At 36.4% G+C, this 24,837-nt stretch overlaps 1 protein-coding gene across 4 annotated transcripts in view; it reads left to right on the top strand.

The window, feature by feature from the left end:
- MTFMT (mitochondrial methionyl-tRNA formyltransferase) overlaps positions 1–24,837 on the top strand; it is a 59,812-nt gene extending 34,975 nt beyond the window's left edge. For 3 of the 4 annotated variants that reach the window (XM_077128215.1, XM_077128216.1, XM_077128217.1), the window contains exons 6-9: positions 16,434–16,525; positions 20,414–20,492; positions 22,046–22,128; positions 24,417–24,837. In XM_077128215.1, the coding sequence (XP_076984330.1) occupies positions 16,434–16,525; positions 20,414–20,492; positions 22,046–22,128; positions 24,417–24,617 (455 nt within the window). In that variant the 3' untranslated portion in view covers positions 24,618–24,837. The remainder of the gene's footprint in view (positions 1–16,433; positions 16,526–20,413; positions 20,493–22,045; positions 22,129–24,416) is intronic. The other variant, XM_077128218.1, reaches the window with a different exon arrangement.

Raw genomic sequence — 24,837 nt, 5'->3', positions numbered from 1 at the left:
TTCGCTGCTTGTACTTTAGGTCTAAAGTTTAAGAAACTACCTCCTATTACTAGATCTTGAAGTTGTTTCCTTGCATTTTCTTCTAGAAGTTTTATGATACTGGCTCTTACATTTAGGTCTTTAATCAATTTTGAATTAATTTTTGTATGGGGTGTAAGATAGCAGTTCTCTTTCATTCTTCTAGCTATTGATATCCAATTTTCCCATGCCCATTTATCGAAAAGACTATTCTGTCCCATTTAGTGGATTTGGGAGTCTTATCAAAGTTCAGTTGTCTATAAATTTGGTGTTCATATCTCTGCATTCTCAGTTTGATTACATTGGTTGATACTTCTACCTTTGTGCCAGTACTATGCTGTTTTGACCATGTGGTTTTATAGTAAGCTTTAAAGTCAGGAAGTGTTAGTCCTCCTGCTTCGCTCTTCTTTTTTAGGGTACCTTTAGCTATTCAAGTCTCTTTCCATCCCAAATGAATTTGGTAACTAGCTTTTCCAAGTCTTTGAAGTAGGTTGTTGGGATTTTGGTTGATATTGCATTGAATGTGTAAACCACATTGGGTAGAATTGACATTGTGCCAATTTGAATCTGTTGTGTACCCCAAAAAAGCCAAGTTCTTTCATCCCTATTCAGTATTGGTGGGTGGGAACTTTTTGGTTGTTTCCATGAATATGTGACCCACCTATTTGTGGGTGGTAACTTTTGATTAATGGTTTCCATGGAGATGTGTCTCTACCCATTCAAGATGGAGTTGCTTGCTGGAGCCTTTAAGAGGGAACCATTTTGGGAAGAGCCAGGAGAGCCACCAGAACTGACAGAGCCAACAAAACAGACAGAGCCTCAGGGAAGTTATTAAAGAGAAAGCTTGCAGATCTCGCCATGTGCCTTTCCAACTGAGAGAGAAACCCTGAAGGTCATCAGCCTTCTTAAGTCGCGATTCTTTCCCTGGATGCCTTAGATTGGACATTTTTATAGACTTGCTTTAATTTGGACATTTCCACGGCCTTAGAACTGTAAGCTTGCAAATTAGTAAATGCCTCTTTTTAAAAGCTATTCCATTTCTGGTATATTGCATTCCGGCAGCTTGCAAACGAAAACAGATTTTGGTACCAGAAATAGGGTACAGCTGTGGTTTGCAAATATCTAACATGTTGAGCCAGCTTTTTGAATGGCTAAGGGGAAGATTCTGGAGGAGTTGTGAGAAGCTTGATAGAGAAGGCCTAGAATGCTTTGAAGAAACTTTGGGTAGAAATGTGGACTCTAAAGATACCGCTGATCAGTTTCTAGACAGAAATGTGGCATGCAAACAGAAGGAAGGTGATCCTTGTTTTAAAAGGCATATGATCTGGCGAAATTGACTTAGTGGTTTTGGCTAGAAGGCAGATTTTAAAAGCCATGAACTTCGATATTTAGCAGAAGGGATTTCCAATTTAAATGTGGAAATTGTAGCCTGGTTTCTCCTTGCATCTTATAGTGAAATATGATAGGAAAGAGATAAGTTGAGAACTGAACTCCTATGTATGAAGAAACCAGAAATTGATAGTCTGAAAAATATGGGCTTCCTGAAAGGGAGACCCCAGAGAATAGTGCCCCACGTAAGTATTTAACGAAACTTGGAACCAGTCAGCCATTTCTGAAAAAGCCAGTATTGGAGATGGAGTTATCGAGGAAGGATTTATGGAAACTCCTTTTGTCTGATGGGCATGATCCTTGCCTACTATATAGAAAGCTAACAAGAGTGTTGTGGGATCTGTATAAATGGAACCACTGCCAGTCTGTACTAAAAGGCTCAGAAAAAGGACAAAGTGAAGGTAAAATGTCCTCAGAGGCAGAACCATGTTGGCTAAAGTCTGAAGTCAAGAAACCTCGGGCCAGGAGAGTGGACCCACTCTTTGGAGAGAGCGAGTTTGCCCTGAAGGCAGAGGGTGGGCCTTCCACCTTGTTGCAGTGGAAGACTTGTGCCACCTCAGACCTTGGAGAGGGTGGAACACATTCCTTGGGGCTTGGGGAGAGCCTGGATGCCACCTCATTGATTGGAGGGGTTGAGAATGTGCCCTGGAGATGGCAGAAAGCCTGGGTGCAGCCCAGATGCTTGGAGAGAGTGGAGCCGAGAAAAAGGTGGTGTTCCCAATGTCCCCCAAGGTTAAATTTGCAGAGAGGCGGGCTGCTGCATAAACCCTTGGAAAGGGTGGGGCTGCTGCTTTCTAAAGATGAATGACTCTCAGACTTTGAAATCTAATGGTCTTTACCCTGAAAGTTTTTGGAACTGTTGGGGTCCTGTGACCCCTGTGTTCCTTCCAATTTCTCCTTGTAGAAATGGGAATATGTGTCCTATGACTGTCCCTTTTTTGTATGTTGGCAGCAAATAACTTATTCTGAGTTTTACCGATCTAGAACCAGAAGAGAATTTTGTCTTAGGACAGACCATGCCTGTGGCTGACTTTGATGAGATTTTGTACTGTTTCTGACTTTTTATTGTATTTGTATTGTTACTGAAATGGTTTAAGGCTTTTTGATATTGTTACGAAATGAATGTATTTTGCATTTGGAAAGAATGTATCTTTTGGGGGTCCAGAGGGTAGAATGTCTCTGTTGTGAACCCCAGGAAAGCTAAGTTCTTTCATCCTCATTCAGTATTACTGAGTGGGAGCTTTTTGGTTGTTTCCATGGATATGTGACCCACCCAATTGTGGGTCATAACTTTTGATTAGATGGTTTCCATGGAGATGTGTTTCTACCCGCTCTAGGTGGGGTTACTTCCTGGGGTCCTTTTAGAGGGAACCATTTTGGAAAGAGCCACCAGAACCAACAGAGCCAACAGAATGGACAGAGCCCAGGGAAGCTGTTGAAGGGAAAGCTAGCAAATCTTGCTATGTGCCTTTCGAGCTGAGAGACAAACTCTAGAATGTCATGAGCCTTCTTGAACCAAGGTTCAATCTCTCCCTAGGTACCTTAGATTGGATATTCTATAGCCTTACTTTAATTTGGATGTTTCCATGGTCTTAGAAGTATAAACTTGCAACTTAGTGAGTTCCCCTTTTAAAGCCATTCCATTTCTGGCATATTGCATTCCAGCAGCTTGCAAACAAAGCAAACATCTTAATGACATTCAACCTTCCTATCCATGAACATGGGATATCTTTTCATCTATTCAGTCATTTTTTATTTCTTTTATCAATGTGTTGTAGTTTTCTGTGTAAAAGTCCTTGACATCCCTGGTTAGGCTTATTCCTAGATACATGATTCTTTTGGTTATTATTTTGAATGGAATTTTTTTCCTCAATTGTCTCCTCAGGTGATTACTTATAATAGAAATATTACTGATTTTTGTACATTAACCTTATATCCCACCACTTTGCTGAATTTGTTTTTAGCTCAAGTAGCTTTGTCATAGATTTCTCATGGTTTTTAAGTATAGGATCATGTCAGCTGCAAATAATGAAAGTTTTACTTCTTTCTGTCCTATTTGGATGACTTTTATTTCTTTCTTCCATCTAGTAACTCCAGCTGGAAGACATTCTTAGTACTCCTGGTGACAATGGGCATCCTTGTCTTCTTCCCAGTCTTAGGGGAAATGCTTTTGATCTCCCACCACTAAGTATGATGCTGACTACAGGTTTTTCATAAATGCCCTTTATGATGTTGAGGAAGTTTTCCTTGATTCCTGCCTTTTGAAGTGTTTTATCAGGAAAGGATGCTGAATTTTGTTAAATGCTTTTTCAGTGTCAATTGATCTGGACTCATGATTTTTCCCTTTTAATTTGTTAATGTGCTATATTATGTTGATTGATTTTCTGTTCTTAGGTGAAATTCTCTGAGTTCGTTCACTAATGTTATTTCATATTAGTGAGACCATGCAGTATTTGTCCTTTTGTTTCTGGCTAATTTCAGTCAGCATAATGTCCTCAAGGTCCATCCATGTTGTTACATACTTCATAACTGTATTCTGTCTTACAGTTCAATAATATTCCATTGAATGTATATACCACAGCTTGTTTAGCCACTCGTCTGTTGATGGACATTTGGGCTGTTTCCATTTCTTGGCAGTTGTAAATAATGCTGCTGTAAACATGGTGTGCAAATGTCTGTTTGTGTCCTTGCCCTCATGTCCTCTGAGTAGATACCTAGCAGTGTACCTACAGGTCGTATGGCAGTTCTGTACTTAGCTTCCTGAGGAACTGCCAAACTGCCTTCCACAGTGGTTGTACTATTTGACATTCCCACCAACAGTGGATAAGTGTACCTCTTTCCCACATCCTCTCCAGCACTTGTGATTTTCTGTTTTATTGATGATGGCCATTCTGATGGGTGTAAGATGATATCTCATTGTGGTTTTGATTTGCATTTCCCTAATAGCCACGGAAATTGAGCATCTTTTCATGTGCCTTTTGGCCATTTGTATTTCCTCTTCTGAGAAGTATCTAAGTCTTTTGCCCATTTTGTAATTGGGTTGTTTGTCTTTTTGTTGTTGAGTTGAACAATCTCTTTATATATTCTGAATACTAGACCTTTATCTGATATATGATTTCCAAATATTGTCTCCCATTGTGTAGGCTGTTTTTTTGCTTTCTTGATGAAGTTCTTTGATGCACAAAAGTTTTTAATTTTGAAGAGTACCCGTTTCTTTCTTTCTTTCTTCAGTGCTCGTGCTTTGGGTGTAAGATCTAGGAAACTGCCTGCTATTATAAGATTTATAAGATATTTCCCTACATTTTCCTCTGAAACTTTTATGGTCTTAGATCTAATGTTTAGGTCTTTGATCCAGTTTGAGTTAATTTTTGTATAGGGTGTGAGCTATGAATCCTCTTTCATTCTTTTGCTTGTGAATATCCAGTTCTCTAGGCACCATTTATTGAAGAGACTGTTCTGTCCCAGGTGAGTTGGCTTGACTACCTTATCAAAGGTCTGTTGTCCATAGATGAGAGGGTCTACATCTAAGCAATCTATTCTATTCCATTGGTCAGTATATCTATCTTTATGCCAGTACCATGCTGTTTTGACCACTGTAGCTTCATAATACACCTTAAAATCAGGTAATGTGAGACCTCCGACTTCATTTTTCTTTCTCAGGATACATTTAGCTATTCAGGGCACCCTGCCCTTCCAGATAAATTTGGTTATTGGGTTTTCTATTTCTGAAAAGTAAGGTTTTGTGATTTTAATTGGTATTGCATTGAATCTGTAAGTAGAATTGACATCTTAACTATGTTTAGTCTTCCAATTCATGGACATGGTATGCCCTTGCATTTATTTAGGTCTTCTGTGATTTCTTTCAGGAATTTCTTGTAGTTTTCTTTGTATAGGTCTTTTATATCCTTAGTTAAATTTATTCCTAAATATTTTACTCTTTTGGTTGCAATTGTAAATGAAATTTTTTTCTTGCTTTCCCCCTCAGATTGTTTATTACTAGTGTATAGAAACACGACAGATTTTTGAGTGTTGATCTTGTAACCTGCACTTTGCTGTAGTTGTTTATTAGCTCTTAATAGTTTTGCTGTGGATTTTTGGGGGTTTTCAACATATAGTATGTCTGCAAACATCTGCAAACAGAAGAGTTTTACTTCTTCCTTTCCAATTTTGATGCCTTGTATTTCTTTTTCTTGTCTGATTACTCTGGCAAGAACTTCCAATACAGTGTTGAATACCAGTGGTGATAGTGGGCATCCTTGTCTTGTTCCTGATCTTAGGGGGAAATTTTCCATTTTTCCCCATTGAGGATTATGTTAGCTGTGGAGTTTTCATGTATTTCCTTTATCAGGTTGAGGAAGTTCCCTTCTATTCCTATCCTTTGAAGTGTTTTCAATAAGAGAAGATGTAGAATTTTGTCAAATGCCATTTTTGCATCAATCGAAATGATCATGTGGTTTTTCTGCTTTGATTTGTTGATATGGTGTATCACAATAATTGATTTTCTTATGTTAAACCATCCTCACATACCTGGGATGAATCCTACTTGGTCATGTGTATAATTCTTTTAATGTGCTACCAGATTTGATTTGTAAGAATTTTGATGAGGATTTTTGCATCTATATTCATTAGAGAGATTGGTCTGTAGTTTTCTTTTCTTGTGATATCTTTGTCTGGCTTTGGTATAAGGGTGATGTTGGCTTCATAGAGTGAATTAGGTAGCCTTTCCTACTCTTCTGTTTTTTTGAAGAGTAAGCAGGATTGGTACTAATTCTTTCCTGAATGTCTGGTAGAGTTTACATGTGAAGCCATCTGGTCCTGGACTTTTCTTTTTGAGGAGCTTCTTAATGACTAATTCAGTTTCTTTACTTGTGACTGGTTTGTTGATGTCGTCTGTTTCTTCTTCTCAAGTCAGTGTTCGTTGTTCATGCCTTTCTAGGAAGTTGTCCATTTCATCTGTGTTGTCTAGTTTATTAGCATAAAGTTGTTCATAGTATCGTCTCATTACCTCCTTTATTTCTGTGGGGTCAGTGGTTATGTCTCCTCTTCCATTTCTGATTTTATTTATTTGCATCCTCTCCCTTCTTCTTTTTGTCAACTTTGCTATGGGTCCATCAATCTTACTGATTTTCTCATAGAATCAATTTCTGGTTTTGTAGATTTTCTCAATTGTTTTCATGTCTTAATTACATTTATTTCTGCTCTAATCTTCATTATTTCTTTCCTTTTGCTTGTTTTGGGGTTAGTTTGCTGTTCTTTCTCTAGGTTTTCTAAGTGAACACTTAATTCCTCAATTTTTGCTCCTTCTTCTTTTTTGATATAGGCATTTAGGGCAATAAATTTCCCTCTCAGCACTGCCTCTGCTGCATCCCATAAATTTTGATGTATTTTCATTTTCATTTGCCTTGAGATATTTACTAATTTCTCTTATAATTTTTTCCTTGACCCATAGGTTGTTTAGGAGTGTGTTGTTGAGCCGCCACATAATTGTGAATTTTCTGGCACTCTGCCTATTATTGATTTCCAACTCCATTCCTTTATGATCTGAGAAAGTGTTTTGTATGATTTCAGTCTTTTTAAATTTGTTGAAACTTGCTTTGTGACTTAGCATATGGTCTATCTTTGAGAATGATCCATGAGCACTTGAGAAAAAGGTGTATCCTGCTGTTGTAGGGTGTAATGTTCTATAAATGTCTGTTAAGTCTAGCTCATTTATTGTATTATTCTAATTCTCTGTTTCTTTATTGATCCTCTGTCTAGATGTTCTGTCCAGTGCTGGGAGTGGGGAATTGAAGTCTCCAACTGTTATAGTAGATGTGTCTATTTCTCTTTTCGGTGTTTGCCTCATGTATTTTGGAGCACTCTGGCTTGGTGCATAAATGTTTATGATTGTTATCTCTTCTTGTTGAATTGTTCCTTTTATTAATAAATAGTGTCCTTCTTTATCTCTTTTTAACTTGTTTTACATTTGAAGTCTAATTTGTTGAATATAACTACTCCTCCTCTTTTCTGATTGTTGTTTGCATGAATTATCTTTTCCTAACCTTTCACTTTCAATCTGTGTTTATCCCTGGGTCTAAGATGTGTTTCCTGTAGACAGCATATATATGGGTCCTGTTTTTCATCCATTCTACCAGTCTATGTCATTTGATTGGGGAGTTTAATCCATTGACATTTAGTATTATTACTGTAAGGGCAGTACTTTCTTCTACCATTTTGCCTTTTCAATTTTATATGTCATATCTAATTTTTCTTCTTTTTACCTTTATTTCTTCATTTCTACACTCTTCTCCACACCTCTCTCTCTTGTGTTTTTCTACCTGTCTCTAGTGCTCCCTTTGATATTTCTTGCAGAGCTGGTCTCTTTGTCACTAATTCTCTCAGTGATTTTTTGTCTGAAAATGTTTTAATTTCCCCCTCATTTTTGAAGGACAAATTTACTGGATATAGAATTCTTGGTTTGCAGTTTTTCAATTTTAGTATCTTAAATATATCATGCCACTGTCTTCTCGTCTCCATAGTTTCTGCTGAGAAATCTATGCCGAGTCTTATTGGGCTTCCCTTGTATGTGAGTACATCTATTTGGATCTATTCTGTTTGGGGTATTCTGTACTTCTTGGATCTGTAATTTTAAGTCTTTCATAACAGTTGGGACATTTTCAGTGATGATTTCCTCCATTAGTTTTTCTGCTCCTTTTCCCTTCTCTTCTCCTTCTGGGACACCCACAACACATACATTTGTGGACTTCATGTTCATTCAGTTCCCTGAGTCCCTGCTCCTATTTTTCCATTCTTTTCCCTTTATTTTCTTTTGCTTATCAGATTTCAAATGTCCTGTCCCTCCCGTTCACTAATCCTGTCTTCTGCCTCTTGAAATCTAATGTAGGTTTCCATTGTTTTTTTCATCTCTTCTACTTTTTTCATCCTTTCTACTGTGCCTTTCATTTCCATAAGTTCTGTGATTTGTTTTTTCAGACTTTTGATTTCTTCTTTTTGTTCATTCCTTGCCTTCTTTATATCCTCCTTCTATTCATTGATTTGATTTTTGATGAGGTTTTCCATGTCTGTTTGAACATTCTGAATTCATTGTTTCAGCTCCTGTATCTCATTGGAATTGTTGGTTTATTTCTTTGACTGGGCCATATCTTCAGTTTTCCTAATATGATTTTGTTATTTTTCGCTGGCATCTAGGCATTTAATTTCCTTAATTAGCTTTTCTGGAGATTGTTTTCACTTTTTTTACCTAGAATTTTCTTGCTGGATGACTTTGTTGCCTATCTTTGACATTCAGTTCAGCTTATTCTAGACCTCTAGCTTAGGTTTTGTTTAACAGATCAGAGTTTTTCAGTTCTTGTTTTCTTGTTTCTTGCCCTGTCTGTATGGTGCCCTTTTTCCCCCTTTGGAGGGTCTGCTTAGGTATTATAGACCCCAGTTAGATTTTCCCAGACCAAATTGTCCTCCTCATAGGAGGAAAGAGTCACCTGTATCAGTTTTCCCTGAGAGTGCAACCCAGCAGATTGAAAGACTTTTCTAGTGAAACCTCTGGACTCTTTGTTTTTCCTATCCTGTCCAGTATGTGGCACTTGTCTGCCTGTGGGTCCCACCAGTATAGGGTGATCTGGTACCTTTAACTTCAGCAGACTCTCCCTGCTGGGGGCATGGTTGAAACAAAGAAGAGGTTGTAGGCTGGCTTTAATCCTTCATTTTTCCAGATCCAGGGGTCTCAGTTCCTTGAGGGAGGGAGTGCACCTGAGTTGGGCCCCACCTGTCTTCTGGGAAAGGCACAGGCTCCAGACAAACACTCAAACAAGCTTAGTTTCGCCCAGGCCTGGGGTAGTTGGAGCCTGAGAAGCCCTGCAGCTGTATGCAAAGAGCAGTCAAGCCATAGAAACACAGCCACAAAAAAGAAAAGAAAAAAAAAAAGGCCTTTTCAGAGCAGGACCCCCATTCCTTGGGTTTGCCAATCAAGAGCTTAAGTTGATACGTTGCTCTGTGTATCTACAGATTCTATGTGCCCCCTCCTTTCCTTCAGGGCCCAGACCCTTTCATGTATTTTGTGCTGTTGGATCCAAAAAACCTCTGGGTTTTGTTTTTTTTTTTCTTTTTCCATCAGCCCTGCCCCCTCTGCACCCAGCGCAAACCCCAGCAACTTCAGCTTTTACTCAAGGTTCAGCTGAGTTGTGGGCCTATTTTTAGTTATCAGAATTTGTTAATTAATTCCACAATTGGAGCTTGGTGGTGTTCAGCCCCTGCTGCTAGTGAAGTCACTGTCCTTTCCCCCTGGGAAGCAGCTTGTGGAGGAGGGGTGCTGGCCATGGCTTGGGGAACTCATGATTCTGTGTGGGCTCGTAGCCAGTCCAGCTGGTCTAGACTGGGGTATGCTGAGTGTCCAGTCACTGACGTGGCCCCAGCAGTTGTTCTGTGTACTGTTCCGGGCTATTTACTAGCTGCTCTGGAGGACCAACTAAATCCCATTCCTCACTAAGCCACCATCTTGGCTCCTCCCCTCTTGTGGGAACATTTTTGATGATGAATTCCACTCTTTACTTGTAATTGATTTGTTGAGATCTTCTATTTCTTCTTGAGTTAGTATTGGGAGTTCACCTAGAATATAAGTATTTCTAGGAATTTGTCCACTTTATCTAAATTGCCTTGTTTGTTGGCATATAGTTGTTCATAGTATTCTCTTACAGTTTTTTTAATTTCTTCAGGATCCCTGGTAATGACCCTCTCTCATTTCTGATTTTGTTTGATTGTGTTCTCTCTCTCTTTTTTTTTATTTATCAGTCTAGCTGGGGGTCCATCAATTTTATTGATTTTCTCAAAGAACCAGCTTTTGGTTTAGTTGATTCTTTCTATTGTTTTATTGTTCTCCAATCTGTTTATTTCTGCTTTAATCTTTATTTCTCTTATTTGCTTTGGGATTAATTTGCTGTTCTTTCTCTCAGAGCAGTTAAATCCTCAATTTTTGCTCATTCTTGTTTTTTAATATAGGCATTTAGGGCAATAAATTTCCCTCTCAGCACTACCTTTGCCACATCCCAGATGTTCTGATATATTGTATTCTCATTATCTTTTTTTTTTTTTTTTTTTTTTTTAAAGAGAGAGGGAGAAAGGGAAGGAAAGACAGAGAGAAGGAAGGAAGGATGGGAGGAAGAAAGGGAAACATCTTTAAACATTTTCTTGTTTTATTATATTTTGTTTGTTTGTTTGTTTTTTTACATGGGCTGGGGCCGGGAATCGAACCGGGGTCCTCCGGCATGGCAGGCAAGCACTCTTGCCCGCTGAGCCACCGCGGCCCGCCCTATTCTCATTATCTTTTGACTCCAGATATTTACAGATTTCTCTACCAATTTCTTCATTGACCTACTGATTATTTAAGTGTGTGTTATTTAATCTCCATATATTTGTGAAAATCTGGTTCTTTGGTGGTTATTAATTTCAACTTCATTCCATTGTGGTCAGAAAAAGTGCTTTGGATAATTTCAATCTTATTAAATTTATAAAGACTCAGCTTGTGTCCCAGCATATGATCTATCTTGGAGAATGTTCCATGTGCACTAGAGAAGAATGTATGTCTGGTTTTAGGAGATGTAATGATCTATATATGTCTGTTAGGTCTAATTTGTTTATTCCATTGTTTAGATTCTCTGTTTTTTTGTTGATCTCTATCTGGTTATTCTGTCTGTAGTGGAGAATGGTATATTGAAGTCTCCCACTATTTTGTTGAAACATCTCAGCTCCCTTCAATTTTGCCAGTGTTTACTTCATGTACTTTGGCACTCCTTGATTGGTAGTGTAAATATTATGATTGTTATTTCTTTTGATGAATTGTCCACTTTATTAATATATAGTGTATCTTATGACATCTTTACATTTAAAGTCTATTTTATCTGATATTACTAGAGCTACTTCTGCTTACTTTTGGATACAGCTTGCATAGAACATCTTTTTCCATATTTTCTCTTTCAATCTATGTCCTTGGGTCTAAGATGAGTCTCTTGTAAGCAACAAATAGCTGGATCATATTTCTTTATCCTTTCAGCCATTCTGTATCTTTTTTTTTTTTTAATAATCTGAATGCTTTATTTCCTTTTTTTCATATGGTGTTTTAACTCTATGGGCAATAAAGTATTTATATATTTTTAACATTGGTCAAAAAATGGCTTTATGCCCATTATATACTGAGTTGGTATGTTTAAATGGTGGGGCATACTCACGTAAGGTAATTCAAGAAAACTCCATTGCAAGAAGTAATCTTTCCTTTTTCTCTTAAAGAACAACGTTATTACATGGAAATTTAACATATTATTTGCTTTGACATTTTGATTTAATGTAAAATACTGAAGTTTTGGAATAGATCTTACACTTCTTGGTCTTTACCAATGTGGATGAACAACCACTTTCCTCTTTCTTACAATATAGCCATCCTATTTTCATTGGCACTGATGGCACTGATACTAATTTATCTGATCCAAATGGGCACTGGACTCCATGTACCAATGAACTTTCTTCTCAGTCAGCTCTCCTTCATTGACATGATGTACATCTCTACCTCTGTGCCTGAGATGGCCTCTAACTTTAATTGTCATATAAAATAAGACCATTACTTTTTTTTTTATTTTTATGTGGATTGATGGATATTGGGTGTTCTACTTTGTTTTTATTAATTAAAAAAAAATTAACACAACATTTAGAAATCATTCCATTCTACATATGCAATCAGTAATTCTTAATAGCATCACATAGATGTATGATCATCATTTCTTAGTACATTTGCATCGATTTAGAAAAAGAAATAGCAAGACAACAGAAAAAGAAATAAAATGATAATATAGAGAAAAAAATAAAAATAAAAAATACAAAAAATATATTAAAAAACCATTCTGTATCTTTTAATTGATAAGTTTAGTCTGTTAATGTTCAAGCTTATTATTGTAAAAGCAGACCTTGAATACACCATCTTATCCTTTGGTTTTTGTTTGTCAGAACTATACATTCTTTTCCTTCTCTATCTTTTTATCCCTTAAATTACCATTACTGGTATTTTTCAATTCTGTGCCCTCCTCCAGATGTCCCTCTCCTGTCTTTTTTTTTTTTTCTTCAGTGACAGGACTTCCTTTAGTATTTCTTGTAGAGCAAGTCTGTAGTTGACTAGTTCTCTCAGATTTTGTCTCTGAAGATTTTAATCTCTCTATTTTTTTCCAGTTGCTGAATTTAATGAAACAAATCAACTAAGAAATACCATTGAATTAAACAAAACTTCTGACATGTAAACATACTGCCATGTTACTGAAACGGATGTTAACACCTGTATAAAAGTTAAATGCTTATTAGGAAAGCTGTTCATTTTATAAGGCCAGTTTTCAGCAAAAGTAATACTATTTTGTTTCTTTAGCTTTGTATCTGACAATCAATTACTATCAAACCATGTTTGGTAAAGGCTGTTTACAGTGTACATGGCTGAACATGCACTATTTTTTTGTTTGTTTGTAGTGTGATTTCTATTTATTTATTATTGATATATTTATATATTCATATACCATATAATCATCCAAAGTGTACCATCAGTGATTCACAGTAGCATCATATAGCTGTGCATTTATCATCACAATAGACTTTTTCCCCTTTTTTGTGAAAAATAATATATATACCTGTATTAGTTTGCTAGCTGTGGAAATGCAATATACCAGACATGGAATGGCTTTTTAAAAAGGGGTATTTATAATAAGTTGCTAGTTTACAGTTGTAAAGCTGTGAAAATGTCCAAATTAAAACAAGATTATAGAAATGTCCAATCTAAGGCATCCAGGGAAAGATACCTTGGTTCAAGAAGGCTGATGACGTTCAGGGCACGTGACTAACATGGCAACATCTGTTAGCCTTCTCTCCAGGCTTTTTGTTTCATGAAGCTCCCTTAGGGGCATTTTTGTTCTTCATCTCCAAAGGTCTCTGGCTGTGTGGGCCTTCGTGGTTCTCGTGGCTCTAAAAAGGGAATCTCTCCAAAATGCTTCCTCTTTTAAAGGATTCCAATAAACTTATCAAGACCCACCCTGAATGAGTGGAATCACAACTCCATGGAAGCCATCTAATCAAAAGTTACTATCCACAGTTGGGTGGGTCACATATCCATGGGAACAATCAAAAAGCTCCCAGCCAGCAATATTGAATGAGCGTTAAAGGGTGTGGCTTTTCTGGGGTCCATTACAGATTCAAGCCAGCACAATATAAAAAAGCAATAAATTTCAAACCACAATCCAATAATTAGTTGTAGAACAGACTTCAGATATGGTATGGCTCACAGTTCCACAATTTTAGGTTTTTACTACTAGCTGCTCCAAGACACTGGGGATTAAAGGAAATATCCATATAGTGATTCAGCAGTCATACTCATTTGTTAAATTCTGCCTTCTCTGTATAACTCTACCATCGCTGTTGATCTTTCTTCCACTCTTTAGGGGTATTTGGGCTATGTTCATTCTACCTTTTTCATGTTAGAAGGGACTGTCAATAATATGGGATAGGGGGTGGAACTAGTTGATGTTCTGGAGGCTGGCCCCTCTGCATTTCAGGACTCCCTGGTCTAGGGACACATCTGGAGGTTGTAGATTTCTGGAAAGTTACTCTAGTGCATTGAACCTTTGTAGAATCTTATATAATGCCCTAAGTGTTCTTTTAGTACTAGCAGGAATGGTTTTGGTTAGGGGTTAGCAAGCTACAATAGGTAGCAATGTCTAACTGAAGCTTGCAGAAGAGTGACCTCCAGAGTAACCTCTCAACTGTATTTGAATTCTCTCTGCCACTGACACCTTATTTGTTACACTTCTTTTCCCCTTTTTGGTCAGAATGACATTATTGATCCCACGGTACCAGAGTGCGGCTCATCCCTGGGAGTTATCTCCCATGCCACCAGGGAGACTTTCACGCCTGGGTCTCATGTCCCATGTAGTGGGAAGGGCAATGGTTTCACTTACAGAGTTGGTCTTAGAGGGAAGCCACATCTGAACAACAAAAGAGGTACCCCAGAAGTAACTCTTAGGCATATCTATAGGTAGGCTAAGCTTCTCCACTACATACATAAGGTAAGCCTCAAGATCAAGGGCTTGGCCTATTGATTTGGGTATCCCTAATGTTTGATACAGTGTCGGGTTTCCCTGGTGGTAAAGTTTAATAGTTTCATATTCTTTCTCCCATTCCTCAAGGGACTTTGCCAGTACTTTTTAATTATCTGCTTAATATATTCTGAGATGTATCCAAGTGTTACATCAAGGTATGCAGAATTAAAGGCCCTCATTCTTATTCTGGGCTCCCTATGTTTGGATTGTTTAAATGATCTATCCAGACAAGTTGAGTTAGAGTATGTGCTACAGAAAATTTTGGTTCTGGACAAAATAAACCTTTCTTCCTTTGGTCTCAAAGAATAGGTGAAGTTCTAAAATATGGGCAATGTCTTCCTTATCCCTGTATCCTGGAGGGTGATATTTAGAGAACATCTGGTACAACAGTGTATTCCAAGATGGGGAGTCATGGGCAGTGCTTAGGAATTATATTTTTAGAAGCCACACACTCAAATCGTTTCTAATTCAAATTTAAGGTTAGTTTTTTCCTTCTTATACCATCTTTTTGTTAAGTTTGTTAGCCTATCTATTTATTTATTGAGTTGCTATGCATAAAATAGTTTTAAAGCTACAATACCAGTATTATTCCTGGAAAGCAAAATTATTGAGTCAGATTTAAGATTTCTCTGCAGTTGTTATTTTTTTTTGTTTTTGTTCTAATATTTTCCTAAGGGTGTACGGTCAGGGTACTGTGTACAAACTTGCTAGTGATAATTACTTTTTCTGTGGGGCTTTGTTAACTCAATTTGATACATAGTTAGGTTTATTTGTTTCAGTTTGTTTTCAATTCTAGGGATTGCTCTTTTTTTTATGATTGAATTTTACTTTTAGAATATGTTAAATATTTGCGTGGTTCACAAGTTAAAACTTTTAAAAGGTATACTCAGGTTAGCGTCAGTTCCATCCTTACTTTCTCCAATCCTGGTTCCTTCCCTCGTAAAGTAGTTATTTTTATTCATATCTAATTTAGCCTTCCAAGTGTTTCTTTTTGCCATTAAAAATAAGCAAAAAAAAGTATTTATTTTTATTTTTCCTACACAAAAGCTAGCATAAAATACACACCCTTCTGCACCTTTCTCTTTTTACTTTCAGTATATTCCGGAGATCACATCCTATTAGTAAGAAGAGATTTTCCTCATTCTTTTTTATGATGGTGCAGATCTCTGTTGTGTGGATAGATCATGGTTTATTTCACCCCTGTTTATGGCTTTGCTACAATGAGAAATCTTAAATTTATATATTACTTCCTAATCTAATATGTATGAAACTGCATCTTGGGACACTTTTTTGAGGGGGGGCGGTGCGTGGTCTGCCAGGCCTCCCGCGTGGCAGGTAAGAATTCTACCACAGAACTACCCTTGCACCGCCCTTGGAGCACTTTTAATTGACATTACTCCTGTGAGTAAAAGTTGAAGATCTTTTCATATGTTTAAGAACCGTTTACATTTCTTTTTCTGCTAAGTGTCTTTTTGCCCAGTTTTCTTTCAGGTTTTCATTTTTTAGGAGCTTTTTATGTGATAGGGAAAGTAATCCTGCATGATATAAACTGCAAATATTTTGTTTCAGTTTATCATTTGTCTTTCAGCTTGGTTTATGTCATTCTTTTTGCCCAGAAAAAGTTAATTTTTATATGGTTATAATTTGAGTCTTTTCTTTGATTTTGTCTTTATTAGAAGGGCTTTTTCTGCTCTCTGGTTATAAAGAAATTAACCTGTGTTTTCTTTTAGTTACTTGTATGGTTTGTTATTTATTTTTACTTTATATATAGAAAATTCCAACCATATACAAAAATGGAGAGAATAATAATGAATTATCTTGTACCTACTATATTTGCCTCAACAGTTATCAATTAATGGACCTTGAACTTGAACTTGATATTCATTATTGCTGTTGGCTTTATCTATCTCGTAGCTCCTAAGATTTCTTCTGGTACCAGTTGTATAAAATGGGAGGAACAAACTTCAGAGCAAATACTCAGACTTTATCGTGCCATTGGAAATACAGTAAGTTGAAAGTCAGATTGCAGTTTTACCTAATTGTGTGTATATAATTTATTTTCTGATTATTTTTGTTTAGGATTGATTCTCATAAACTAAACCTAGGAAACCCTTTTTAAAATTTCCTTTAAATTTTATATAGGTCTTAGAATTTACAAATCACTTTCAAACATACATTTTGCTTTTTCATTTTGATAGTTTCTTGTGTTGTCTGAACTCTGAAACTACTGAGAAACATCAAAGCTCTTTAGTGAGGGTCACATTATTGTCCCATTTTAAAGTTGAAGTAATCAAGCTTAAAGTACATATACAGTGAATAGTTAACAAGTGTTGCTCAATGCCACATAACTAGTTAGTGAGAGTCAGGTTTTGAATGAGCTCTTTCAGTCTTCAAACCCTATAATTTCCCTGCAGCAGCAGAGTGACATGGAGGAAGGAACATTGACTTTTGAGCTAGACAGAGCTGAGTTCCATCTTGTCTCTGATACTTCTTACCTTGGGAAAGTTATCTAACTTCTGAGTTTTCGTTTGTTTATCAGTAAATTAGAGGTGAGATAATGTATATAAAGCATCTAGTGCATTCTCTGGCACAGAGTAGGTCCTCATTAAATGAGAGCTACAATTATTCATTCATTCACAAAATAGTTATTGAAAGCCTATTTATTACATGTCAGGCACTACTGTAGGTGCTAGAGGTATAGGTGGTGGGGGAAAACAGACAAAAAAATAAGCAAATAAGGAAAACATTAGATAGTGTTGTAAGTTTCTTGATGAGAATTAAAATAGAATAATGTAATAGAGAAACCAGAGATTATTTTACAGTGGCCTCTCTGAGCTTACATTTAAGCTGAGATCTGAAAGACAGTGAGAGCTAGCCATTCTAAAATCAGGGAAAGGGCATTCCAGGCAGAGGGAACAGCTAGTACAAAATCCAAAGTGGAAATGAGCTGGGCAAGTCTGAGGGAAGGAATGAAGGCTGGTGTGGGTAGAGAATCACAGGCAAGTTGAAGAGTGGTGTAAATGAGGTCAGAGGTAAGTGAGAGATGATGGCAATTTGGAATAGTGAGGATAGTAGATAGAAACAAATGGACAAATTCAGACTGTGCTTTGGAGGTGGAGTTGATTGGATTCACTGCTAGAATAGGGGAAATTAAGGAAAGAGAAATTAAAGATTACTTAGAGGTTTTGGGGTGAATGGTAATACCATTTAATTGAGATGAGGTTGTCTAGGGAAGAGCACGTTTGGGGAGAGAAATCAGTAGTTCTGTTTTGGCTATGTTAACTTTGAGACATCCAAATGGAGCTATCAAATAGACAGCTTCCTGAGATGCAGTTTAGGCCAATATCTTGAATTATGTTAGCATCTCTAACTTATAACGTAATGACCTTATCTTTTGCAATTCACCTTTCCCCCTCCACTGGAGAAAGTTTTTGAATGAACTTTCATTTTGGAGCCAGAACTGAGGTTTGATTCCTGAAGCTGCCATTTATTAACCATGAGCAAGAACTGTATCTTATTTGAGATTCTGCCTTTTCACCTCTAAAATGGGGTTAATGACCATGTCCACAATTGTTAGGATCAGAGAAGATTAAATTATTTAGATTTAAATCCATGCAAACATGATTTTGACAGCAATGGTAGACATTGAAATGATTATATTCCTACTGTCCCTTTCCTTCCTTCTGTAATTGCAGTTTCTGATGATAGGATGAAGAGAAGCTTTACTTCCTCAAGAGCAAGGACTATATATTCTAATTATGTACCTAGTGTATTGATATATATCCAGTAAATATAAATCTTTTTTAGTCAGTAAGCATATTTCAAAAACGTTTTGAGTTCTGTGAAAGAAAAAAGTTACACATAAGAAAATGTGAAATGAACATCATTTCATAACTTTTAGTGAGAACAGGTGAAAGAAAACTGAGTTAGCAAGTTATAAAAGAGAGGATATTGTACAAAAATATTACATATATAAAGTTGTGAATACTTATGAACTGTTTATTCAAATGCATTTAGTTCTTTGATTCAATGTCCCAATTTTTGCAAAAACATAACTCTTCTGAAAGTTAAATGCCCTCTTTGTAAAAAGAATACTGAGGTGGGAATCAGAAAAAAGATTCTGATCTTGGCCCTGCTGACTAGCTGTGTCTAACCTTGGGAAAAGGCCTTCCTTTCCTTCTCTATGAAATAGAGGATTGAACTGTAGTCTGAAAATAAATTGATTTAATTCACAAATTTGAGAGAACTTATTTCCTGGTGTGTGTATGTTTAAATCAAGATCTAGGATCCTCAGGTATTTTGGAAATCTGTTGTGTGATAAACGTGGCATTTCACATTAGGGTGGAGAATAAGATGGATTATCCAGTAAATAGCATTGAGACAACTGGCCTGCCATTGTTGTGGGGGGGCGGGGAGAGGGCGGGGAGTACTCAAATCCTACCTTTTAAAGTCAAAATAAAATATAGATGAATCCAGAATTTAAAAGTAAAAAATGAAACCATAAAGGACTGGGAAAAAACACAGCTGAGTAATTTTATATTATTTAATAATCTTAAACTGTGGGAGAGGGCTTTTTAAGCATGACATGAATCACTGAAGTCATGAGAGAAACTGATAAATATAACTCCATAAAAATGAAAATCTTATACATGGAAAAAAAAAAGACTATCCAAGTTTAAAAATCAACAAATGGGAAAAATATTCATAACATATATGAGGTTGAAGGACTAATTTCCTAAATATATATAATATATATGTCTTTTTGCAAATTAATAAGAAAGAAATGAAGAAACTTTTTTTTTAAGGGCAAAGGGCATAAATAAGCAGTTTACTAAGAAATAAATAAAAATTGTTAGTAAATATATGGAAGGCTCTTCAGCCTCACTAATAATAAACAGCAATCGATTATCTTTTTTTCACTTACCAGGGCAGTTGGACAACAAAATGTTGATGAACTTTAACCTGGGCGTTCTATTTCAAAAAGGTCTACAGAAATATAAAAATACTCAAAGATATCTCTACAAGGCTGTTTATTACCACATTGTTTTTAATAGCAAGAAAGAGTGAAGCAATTAATGTAGTGATAAGAAAAGTTGTCCGTGGTTTATGGTCAAGTGAAAATGTGTCATTATACACTGCTTGTCCCCAGGCACTAGCCAGACAAAAACATCAGATTGTGTTTTATGCCGTACGCAAGGCCTGAGACATAATCTATACTCAATAAATTTTTGTTAAATTTATGAAGAACCTAAAGATGATAGGCAATTTTATGTCCTTCCAGCCTATTTATTTCTAATATGAGACAAAGGAAATGGTATAGCTTGTTCATCACCAAGGTGTAAAAAAATATCAGTGAAGCTGAGAATATGCAGAAGTTATTAAGGTTCTTCATAAAAGAGGCTTGTTATCTTGGCTCTGATACCTACAGATGTCACCATGATTGATTGCTGTACCAAAGCTTACAATAAAAAGGGTTGTAAAAAAAAAATCTCCTTGTAAAACAGTGTGTTTTGATCTTGTGATAATATTTGTAGAAAAAATGTACAGGAAATATACATATCAAACTTAGCAGTGGTTACCTTTGGAGATGGGAATACGGTTATGTTTTAACTTCTTAGATTTTTTTTTTAATGTGTTGTAATGGTTGTGTTTTTTATAATGAGCATAAATTTTTAATTAGAACTATTAACAAGCAAGGATATAAGCATTGATTTTAAATTAACGTTTGAGATCTTCTACATCTTAGAGACTGATGCAGAGGGTTATGTTTATATCTCATTCCATAAGATTTATAGACTGAGTTTTCAATTCCTCTGTAATTGGGAGAGAAGATAGGATGGATTCAGAATAGCAATTGAAAGGGTTTTCTCATACCTTTTGAATTGTATTTGCAGATTCCATTGCAGACGCTTTGGATGGGTTATACTGTTAAACTTCTGGATTTGATAGAAGTCAGCTGTTCCATCCTTGCCGGTACTGTCTTTTGAATACCTGACATGGAAAATGTTTACACTCGTCTATTTGAAAATGTCTATGTTTTACTAAAGGTCATATTCACTAAAAAAGGAGAATTGTTTTATTTTGTTTCAGTTCCATAATGATAAAAGCTTATACACATTTATGGTCTTACTCTGTATTTACAGAGTCCATGCACATGTATTTTCTCTTTTTTTGTATACTATGTGGTGGGGTCACATTTCATTTTTTTCTGTGTGAATATCCTGTTATCACAGCACCATTTGTTGATTTTTTTTTGAAGTGCATGGGCCGGGAGTCTAACAGGGTCTCCTGCCTGGCAGCCAAGAGTTCTACCACTGAACTACTGTGTACCCCTTATTTTCTCACTTAATCATCACAAGAACCTGGGAAATAGGCAGAGCAGCATTACCATCTGTGTTAGTCAGGGTACTCTAGAGAAACAGAACCAACAGGAGAGATTTGTGAATATGAGATTTATAAAACTGTCTCAGGCAACCATGGGAATGGAAGAGTCTAAAATCTGTTGGGCAGGCTGTAAAGTGGCAGCTCCAGTGAAGTGTGGCTGAACTCCACAGGAGAGACTTACTGGCTGAAGAAGCAGTTAAAGAGTCTTTCTTCTTCCTTAAAAGGAACTGGGGCGGGCCACGGTGGCTCAGCGGCAAAAACGCTTGCCTGCCATGCCAGAGGACCTGGGTTCGATTCCCGGTGCCTGCCCATGTTAAAAAAAGGGGGGGGGGAGGGGGAACTGATTGGATTATTTCATTGTGGGAGACATGCCTTAGTTGATTGCAGATATAATCAGCTACAGATACAGTCGAGTGACTGATGATTTAATCAGCCAGCCAGGAAATATCCCTACAGCAATGGTCAGGCCAGTGCTTGCCTGACCAGACAGGTGGGCATAATCATTTGGCCAAGTTGACACCAGAACCTAACCATCACACCATTCCATTTCAAGGTCTGTGATTTCCTGCATTAAGGGTTTCAGGGAGTACAGAATGACTTGGTTAATTTCATTCTGGTGAATAACATAATAAAGTTCTCTGATGAGCTCAATGAGAATCTTAGGCCTACTTGGAGCATCTCAGACTGGGCCCATCACAGACTTGTTCTAAGGTGCATCAGAGCACTCCACCCCCACTCCTCCACCCCACCCCCAGCTAGTGTAGTCAGAAGGGTGTGAGCCCAGGAATCTAGGAATTTGGAGTTGTTTGTTAGAGATTGAAGAGCCAGCTCAGAGCCTAACCTTCCCATATATCTCTCCAATAATGGGTATTTATTTCCCCCAAATAGTCAAGACTTCTAGATTGAGCATTTCAGATTGATCACTGGGACACTGGGTAAGAGCTTCTTATGTGTAATGGAAAGCTTTGGGTTCATGATGTATGTAGAGCACCATGACTCAAATGTAAGTTTCTGATTACAAAGTCAAACTCAACAGATGTGTTCAGTATCAGTACTGTCTCTCAAAATGCTTTTTTGTTTTTTTAAGCAACATCATGGAGTTGCATAGTTTTTTCTTTCATTTTTATTCTTCCATTTTTTAGACCTAAAATTAACAGGACAGACTGTTATTCCAGGATCAGTAATATACCACAAACAATCACAGATGCTGCTGGTTTATTGCAAGGTACATTTTCCTTTAGTTTCTAATTATCGTACTTATGTTATTGAGTTTGTAATTTGTATTTTTATCATTTTTTGTTCGGACTTCAATCAACTGCCTGTCTTTCAGATTGGGCCAGTGGACAGTTTAATTTTCTCAAGAAATAGTGGAATTTCTAGCATAACTTTTTTTTTATTAATTAAAGAAAAAAAAGAAATTAACACAACATTTAGAAATCATTCCATTCTACACATGCAATCAGTAATTCTTAACATCATCACATAGATGCATGATCATCATTTAGTACATTTGCATCGATTTAGGAAAAGAACTAGCAAAACAACAGAAAAAGATATAGAATGTTAATATAGAGAAAAAATAATAATAGTAAAAAAAAAAAAGAAAAGGGAAAAGAAAAAAAAAGACAAACAAACAAACAGACAGACAAAAAAAAACCTATAGCTCAGATGCAGCTTCATTCAGTGTTTTAACATGATTACTTTACAATTAGGTATTATTGTGCTGTCCATTTTTGAGTTTTTGTATCTAGTCATGTTGCACAGTCTGTATCCCTTCAGCTCCAATTACCCCATTATCTTACCCTGTTTCTAACTCCTGCTGAACTCTGTTACCAATAACATATTTCAAGTTTATTCTCGAATGTTGGTTCACATCAGTGGGACCATACAGTATTTGTCCTTTAGTTTTTGGCTAGACTCACTCAGCATAATGTTCTCTAGGTCCATGCATGTTATTACATGCTTCATAAGTTTATTCTATTTTAAAGCTGCATAATATTCCATCGTATGTATATACCACAGTTTGTTTAGCCACTCGTCTGTTGATGGACATTTTGGCTGTTTCCATCTCTTTGCAATTGTAAATAACGCTGCTGTAAACATTGGTGTGCAAATGTCCGTTTGTGTCTTTGCCCTTAAGTCCTTTGAGTAGATACCTAGCAATGGTATTGCTGGGTCGTATGGCAATTCTATATTCAGCTTTTTGAGGAACCGCCAAACTGCCTTCCACAGTGGTTGCACCATTTGACATTCCCACCAACAGTGGATAAGTGTGCCTCTTTCTCCGCATCCTCTCCAGCACTTGTCATTTTCTGTTTTGTTGATAATGGCCATTCTGGTGGGTGTGAGATGATATCTCATTGTGGTTTTGATTTGCATTTCTCTAATGGCCAGGGACATTGAGCATCTCTTCATGTGCCTTTTGGCCATTTGCATTTCCTCTTCTGAGAAGTGTCTGTTCAAGTCTTTTTCCCATTTTGTAATTGGGTTGGCTGTCTTTTTGTTGTTGAGTTGGACAATCTCTTTATAAATTCTGGATACTAGACTCTAGCATAACTTTTTGAAAGTAGTTAGGTTTTGCTAAGGCATTATTATTACTCATTGAAACAATGAAAGAAGATTCAATAACTTTCTTTCATTTTGGAAAGAAAACTTTCATATTCTCAGAAATCCAATTTAATTAACAAGCTCTTACGCTTGTAACACAAAAGTCAGTAATATTGAAGCATCTAGCTGCATGTATCCTACTTGTTTTATTGTTCAGTTGTGGTTAGATAGAATTCTTAACTAATTAAAATAACTTTGGGACCATTTTTGTTCGACATTCCTTCCATTTCTTGCATATTTTCCTTTATGTGATGTTGATGTGAGATATTTCATGTTTAAAAAGAAGTATTTGGAATGTGTGAGGAATTGATATGACCTAAAAAGACTGGAGATACAGAACTTCTACATTAGCCCCTCTTCATCTCTCCTCATCTTCTAGAACAGTGCTAAGGGCATGTGTATTGCTATCCTTGACTGGGTCTATGTATATGTCTTGCATGTCTGGCAGTTTCTAATAGAAGTTGGATGGCCATGCATGTGAGTTTGATTTCCAGCAGGGTGTCACCTCATAAAAATCACTCACCTCTCTGAGCATAAGATTTATTTTCTAAAATGGGAGTGATATTGGATCTGTCTGCCTTTTAGAGTTATGTTTTGATGTCCAGCTACAATAAGATAGATAGATATACTGTAAAACACCATGCAAATATAATGTCATATGTGCTGTCTTAATGTTTAAACAGGTTTATACATTTCTGTACATTTATCTGTTCTTGGTAATAAACTTTTAGAGTTAAGAAATCGTATATGTTGTTACTTAGTACATGCTCTTTGCAGGTAGGCATTTAGTAAAGATTTGTTGGTTTGTTCATTTGTTTTCATGATATAAATTTTATAAATTAAAATTTACTTTGTTCTTTAGTTTTATTATCACTGTTAATTCACTGTTTGTCTTTTGCACTTTAGAATGGCTGGATTGGTGTTCGATCAGTGATGCTTAAGAAAATACTAACAGCTACTGATTTCTACAATGGATATTTGCACAGTTGGTACCAAAAAAATTCCCAAGCTCAACCAAGCCAGTGCAGGTTTCAGACTCTCAGACTTCCAACAAAGAAGCAGCAGGGAAAAAAAATTGTTGCTGTGCAACAGTCATTAAGTAGTTAGAAAGAGATGGACAAAAACTTTTTATGTATTTGTAATTTATTAAAAAGTCTTATTTACAAGGAATTACCATGAAGATGACACTGTTGGAAGAAGAGGAGATTATTGTCAAAAAGATGGATTACCTCACTTTCCACTTTTTGCTTAAAGATAGGTAAAAATAACTTTTTCTACTTGAGTAATAAAAAAAGCTTTAAATAAAATTTTTATTTATAATGTCAAA

The sequence above is a fragment of the Tamandua tetradactyla genome, chromosome 14 (assembly GCF_023851605.1).
Source record: "Tamandua tetradactyla isolate mTamTet1 chromosome 14, mTamTet1.pri, whole genome shotgun sequence".
In the NCBI taxonomy this organism is placed as follows: domain Eukaryota; kingdom Metazoa; phylum Chordata; class Mammalia; order Pilosa; family Myrmecophagidae; genus Tamandua; species Tamandua tetradactyla.
The sequence above is the reverse complement of the archived record's forward strand: the minus strand, read 5'-3'. Positions and strand labels throughout refer to the sequence as shown.